Source organism: Trachemys scripta, chromosome 11, assembly GCF_013100865.1.
Source record: "Trachemys scripta elegans isolate TJP31775 chromosome 11, CAS_Tse_1.0, whole genome shotgun sequence".
NCBI classification, from domain to species: domain Eukaryota; kingdom Metazoa; phylum Chordata; order Testudines; family Emydidae; genus Trachemys; species Trachemys scripta.
In genome coordinates this window covers 26,829,235-26,835,751 of record NC_048308.1, presented here as the reverse complement: position 1 = coordinate 26,835,751, position 6,517 = coordinate 26,829,235, and the positions used below count along the sequence as shown (strand labels likewise).

The following is a 6,517-nucleotide window of genomic DNA, read 5'->3' as shown; positions in this document are numbered from 1 at the left end:
ACAGAAAGGTATTTAATTCAGCCTGCTCATTCTACATTTGCTGGCTTTTTTCATGACAAACAGATTCTGTTTATATATCTGTGTGTTTGGTGATGCAATTCCTTATTACCACTCTCACCCTTTACTGGGGAAGTAAGACATAAAAGACAATTAATCTGTTCAGTTTAGCCATTCATTCAGACTGACATAAGGTCAATTTTTGAGTCAAATCCACATGAAGTGTAATGTGAAATGGTTCAGATCTCTGGCTCCCAAATACACAGTTCTCAAGAAAGCAAGGAAGAGGAATACAGAATTAGGTCTACATCTCTAATGGCACCATAAGTGATGGTGCATAGGATCCTGCTAAACTATTTAGCTGCTCTTTAGGATTTCAGGAGAATCAACTGCCAGCAGCCTGCAATGTGCTTATACTTTTGTACAACAAAAATATTTCCAAAGATTTCTAACTATGGATACTTTCATGGGACCTTAGCACTTTGCTGTTTAGAAGCAGCTGAGTGGAGCAAAGGGAGACAGGTGGCTACTGCAGACACAAGCAGCCATATGGCACCTGCATTTTCAGCTAATAAATGAGTCTGGTTAAAAGATCTGGCTGATTTTATATCCAAGCCCTGAAATTAAACTGCCAAAATAAAGCACATATCTAGTCATTCTACTGCACCCAAAAAACCCTAAATGATCATACATCCTGGTACCACAACACAGCAAAAACTGCACCTGACATTTGGATCCGTGTAAATAAAGCACATGTAGACACTCCTACTGTGCCAATATAATCCAGATCATGATGCATCTCAACACAAGAGCACAGCAAACCCCCTTGCTTGTGCATCCTGATCGATCCAGCCAATTTTTGGCCTCAATCCTCCTAAATCTCTTGCATAAATAGAGAGGAAATGTAGATGCTCATCTTACACCTAAAAACCCAACAATACTGCCCATCAATGCATCCCAGAACAAAGGTGCTGCAAAAAGCTAGAACCTGCCACGGTTTGTTTATTTGTTTCTCAATCAGCCAAATTCCACTGCTTGAATAGAGAAGATGTTCACCCACTCCTGCTGCACATATAAATCCAGAGCTTGTGTCCCTATGCAACTGCGCCACAAAGGGTTAGATGTAGTAATCAGATTTTCCCCGAACCTGACAAATGTTGGCCACACACACAGAAATTGCACCATCAAAATAGAGACAAAGTATCACTGCTATTAGCTGCAGATGCACTAAATTTAGACCTTAAAACTAAGGGACGGATGGGAATACCAGGTGTGATGCAACCAAAAATTAGCTCGGACCAGGAGGATACAGGTGCCAGTGTCGCGCTTTTGGGGTTGCTTTGTGCCAGGAAGCGCAGGGGGTGCTGGCTTTGGGGGGGGTGTGGAATCTTTCTTAACAAACTTCCCAGCAGTGTAGGAGGCAGTGCAGCAGCCAAGTCATCATTCCCGCTGGCCTGTCACATCCCCCCCCGCCCCCGCTGAGAGACCGACAGCCCTTTAAAAAACAAATCTCCGAGTCATCAAATGACAAGGCGAGTGCCGGAGGGTGTTGTGACTCCAGCAGCAGCTGCCCGCCCTTCCTGCCTGCAGCAGCCGGGCAGGGGCGCTCTCCCCTCGGCAGCAGGAGCAGCGAACACCTCCCCCGGCGAGTGGCTGCCCAGGCAGAGAAGTTCTCTCAGCCCCAGCCGAGCAGAAGGAGGCGGCTCCTGCGAGCTTGGGGGGGAGCGCAGAACTCGCCTGGAGCCGCCGCTGCCTGGCCCTCACCCCGCGCCCCGGCCAGCCGCTCACTCCCTCCTGCTCTGCCGAGCCGCCGCTGCTGCATGAGGCGCTCCGGGCTGGTCTTCGGGGCCACCTGTTCCGCGCTCCTCCAGTCCGCATCCGCGCCCGCGCCCACTCCCCCGGCCGGCCATGAACGCCTCGCTGGGCAATCAGACCGAGGCGGCGGGGCTCTTCTTCGCCAACAGCAGTGACTCCCTGGAGCGGGCCCTGGGCTGCTGCACCCAGGCCTCCGTGGTGACCGACAACGGCTTCGTGGTGACCGGCCCGGACGAGAGGAGCCTCTACATCATGCGGGTGGTGCAGATCGCGGTCATGTGCGTCCTCTCGCTCACCGTGGTCTTCGGCATCTTCTTCCTGGGCTGCAACCTGCTCATCAAGTCCGAGGGGATGATCAACTTCTTGGTGAAGGACCGGAGACCGTCCAAAGAGGTGGAGGCGGTGGTGGTCAGGCCCTACTGACAGCAAGTGCCTCCCGCTGAGGATCCGGCCAGGAAACAGGTGGCACTTTCCGCAGGCCCTCGCTGCTGCTGCAGCGGCCACGGGTGCCTTTTGTCCGAGGGGGCCAGCCCCACCCCGGGAAGGGGAGCGGAGGCGCCTCGGGACCCGCTGCTGGCTTGGGGGCTCTGCGACCGCTTGCTACCCGGGGACGCTCCGATGCAAGCCCCGGTTCTCCCGCGGCTCCTGAGCAGGGCGGCTGGGGGGGAAGGACACAGCCCCAGCCAGGCAGTCAGGGCGCGTCTGTCTCTTGTGTGTGTTACAGGGCCAGAGCTGAGCCTCTTGGAGCGCCTTGTATATAGTGATTGTAACGCACTTTGCCGCTTGATTTAAAACAGGGGGGTGGGGGTGGGAAGGAAATGCCGATTGTCAAGTGTTAATTCCTGTTTTAGAGATTTTCCTTCCACGGTTTTTCATACGTTTGATAACAGCCAGGACGCTGGCTCGGTGGGACGCGGGTTGGCAGTTCGTTGCCTCTAAACAAATAACACTAACACCCACCATGTGAATGTTTTGAAGTTGTCTTTCTACTGTAGCGTTTTTTGTAGCCAGGGTCCGAGTCCCTCTTGCGCCCGCGGGAGCCGGCGAGCCTGAAGGCTGAGCCCTCGCTTCTTGTCTATATGAATTGCACGGTTTACACAGCGAAAAGCGCTCGGGCGGGAACTGTCTTGGTCTGGTTTTTCTGGTTTCATTTGCTTTAATAAATACATCTTAAACTTTTAGACTCTGCGGTCTCAGTAGTCCTTTTGCGCTTCCACAAACAACGATGAAGTTAGCTGAAGAGGTCTGCAGGAAGGAATACAGCATCTGTTCTGCACTTTGATAGCTCTTTGCTCCTCAGCAGAAAAAACGGTTACGGGGGGGGGGGGGGAGAAAGGGGATAAGACATGTTAGAAAACACAAGAAATTCTACTATTGCAACACCGCGATAATCTAGAGGCAATGCCATTTCCTTTGCAATTATATTTCTTTTCCAACCGTTTATGAGGGCAGTGGGATTAAAGTAATTCAACAAAACTGAGGTCAGTTTCAATCAAGTGTAATTTCAAGGCTCGTCCTCAGGTGTTAGGAAGGAGCTGGGAGAAAGGATACGCGTCTGCCACGATATGATCCACCATGGAAAACATGTTACGCAGCTAATAAAAAGTGAGGAGTAGTGATCTGCTAGTAGTCATCACTACTAGAACTATTTTTAGAAAGGGAACTTTGATGAAAAAATATCGACTGAATCGCTGTCCGTGGCAAGTCGATTTAGACTGAAATATACATGTCCAGTACCTCGTCTTTGCAACTCAGGAATCTTCCGTTTTATTTTGCTTTTTTTAAAAAATTCCTTTTTAGCAATAATGACAAATAAGGGCGATTAAGGCTTTGTGTGCCAATCTAAAAGTAAGATCAGCACTTAAACAGCTTCTAAATGCTGGAGTCGTGCCAAGAGCCAGAAATGTGCTTTGGTTCATGACACATTGGTTCTAGCCTTGGATCGGTGCTATAGCCCGAGTTTACGGCTTGGAGGGAGGGAGGGGGAGAGAGAGAGAGAGAGAGTGTGTGTGTGTGTGTGTGTGTGTGTGTGTGTGTGTGTGTGTGTGTGTGTGTGTGTGTGTGTGTGTGTGTGTGTGTTTCCCAGAATATTTTCAAAAAATTAGATAAAATCCTGACTGAAAAGTGCCTCATTATGGTCACATTCCTTTAGGGTAAAAACTACACACTAAAAGGTTTTGAGTCTTCAGTGTATTTATTTCCTTTAAAAGGATAAGAGAACATCCTTCTATGTGGAGTTTTGCATGCCGGTTTATCAAATCCCTAGGGGCTTGGACTAGTTGCTACTGGTAAATCAATACATCTGCATTTCCTCTAGAAGTAAAACTGGCATAAATGCTGTCACTGATAGAAGGCATGCAAAAAGACTTCAGCAACCTGTCTGAAAGCCAAGTGTCTCTGTCACTGACGTACAAAATATTTAAGCAAGACTTTGTTGACTGCTATTTTAAATTCCAATATGCAAGCAGACCATTTTATTTTTTTCTTAGACTTTTCTTTAAAAAGTTTTTAAAATGGTGCTTGATCCATCAAAGGCTCATCAAAAAAGACATCTGATTTGACCAGGTCTATTGTCTCAATCAAGTTATTAAAAAGTTCCTGCTTCAGTTGATCAAGGTAATATTTATTAAATACAAAATGCACAATCAAGTTAAGAGAGGATGAAATTGAACAGGTTCTGAGACTATAGTTCCACTATGAATAATATACTGATAAATAATGAAGCAAGAAACAGAATTTACACAGTTCAACTCAAACCACAAGCAGAAAATTCCCTGCAGCTCGACCATGCACTCATTCATTCACTGCATTTAAAGGAAAGACAAGGAACAGATCTGCCTGCTTCCTCTGGAATAAATGTGCTATTGAATTTGTTATTGAATCAAAGTAAAGTCACGTTACTGAGATCTTTCAAATGAGACATTGGCAAGAACTTTAGTCACAACTCAATCTTTTCCTTAATTCACCTTTCTTTTTTGTAGCTGGCAATGCAGTGGGCTGACAGAAGCAATAACTCTGAATGTATAAAGTTTACTCATTTGAAACATCACATCTAGACAGTGTGGCCAATAACTTGAGTTGCAAATGGTACAGTAGCGTCATGAAACATCTGGGATATGGCCCCATTCAACTGTGTTTATGACGCATAAACACTTTAAGAGTAACATACTATTGACTAATCTCTTCCAGAAGCCACAACATTTCCACCATTGAAAATCTAAAAGATGAAAAACCTCTATTCTCGTAACAAAACAAAACATCAGCAGTAGGTGATTTACTGATCAATTGGACAGAATACCAGAAACCTGGCTCCAGCCCAACCAATGGATCTTTTATAAAAAATAAGCCCCCAGCTCTAACAAAATGTTTGTGACTGGTACATGACTTCTTCTTAAGCTCTTTATAATGACCATTTCAACTTGGAAATTGTGTTTGAATTTTTTGTTCATTGTTTCTTGCCTAAATTCTTCCCTAGCATTAATCCCAGCAGAAACCCAGAGAAGCCATGAGGACTTCACATATTATAAATCAGAAGTAGGCAACCTGTGGCATCGGTGCCAAAGGTGGCACACCAGCTGATTTTCAGTGGCACTCACACTGCCCAGGTCCTGGCCACTGGTCTGGGGAGCTCTGCATTTTAATTTAATTTTAAATGAAGCTTCTTATACATTTTAAAAACCTTATTTACTTTACATACAACAATAGTTTAGTTATATATTATAGACTTATAGAAAGAGACCTTCTAAAAACGTTAAAATGTATTACTGGCACGCGAAACCTTAAATTAGAGTGAATAAATGAAGACTCGGCACACCACTTCTGAAAGGTTGCCGACCCCTGTTATAAATGCACAGAATATCCCACTATTGTCTATGCTTCTTGAGTATCAATGGCTAGTCAGAAGGAAAAGGAAACTGAGGGGAAATATGTCTCTGAACCAGACACAAATAACTGTCCCCCAAACTAATTTACGCCGAGATTCTGATAACTACAATCACCTCCATTCTTCTACTATGGAGGAAATCATTTATTTCCCAACTCTTACTTATCTTCTAGACATTGCTAAACACACTTGGGCACCAGCAGCTCTTGAGACTGATGGGCAGTCAGCTATGTGAAGAAGGTACGTAGCTTCTTTAGACCATTTTACACCTCAGTCTAATGGAGGTTTTAGGAGAGCATTTAGAAATATCTCATTCATGAAGTTACTCCTTTGTGATTTCAAACAAGCAACAACATGTGAACTCATAGAACACACCTCTAAGAAAATATTATGGGTTATGGAAAAGTAACTAGTTGGAATACCACATGATATAATATCAGCACTATATCAGATGATTTATTTCCCTGATACCTTGCCTAACTGCATTGTTAATGTTTTATGGAATGCTAACTTATTTGACAATAAAATTGGTTTAAGATTTCAGAAGAGTTCTGTGACAGTTCAATTATAAGATTATCTCAAGAGCCCACACACACTTTCTGTTTTGTTGCTTTAATGGCAGCAAAGTACTTTAGCCCCCAAGCTCCAGGTTAATCTTGCATCCTTTCATTTTCCAATACATGAAGCTCTTGGAGAAAGAAAGAAGTATTAGCACTTAGTGAAACAAAATATAAAATTGGCACCAGAATAAAGGTCCTGGAAGGAAATTTTCTATTATACATAAAAAATGCTGGTCCCATTGATGTTCATTCAGTGACTTTA

At 44.8% G+C, this 6,517-nt stretch overlaps 1 protein-coding gene across 1 annotated transcript; it reads left to right on the top strand.

Annotated features, from left to right (window-relative positions):
- Positions 1 to 1,470: 1,470 nt before the first annotated feature.
- On the top strand, positions 1,471 to 2,993 carry RPRM (reprimo, TP53 dependent G2 arrest mediator homolog). Its single transcript, XM_034786463.1, has one exon. The coding sequence runs from the start codon at positions 1,906 to 1,908 to the stop codon at positions 2,233 to 2,235; it is 330 nt and encodes a 109-aa protein (XP_034642354.1). The 5' UTR covers positions 1,471 to 1,905; the 3' UTR covers positions 2,236 to 2,993.
- Positions 2,994 to 6,517: the final 3,524 nt, after the last annotated feature.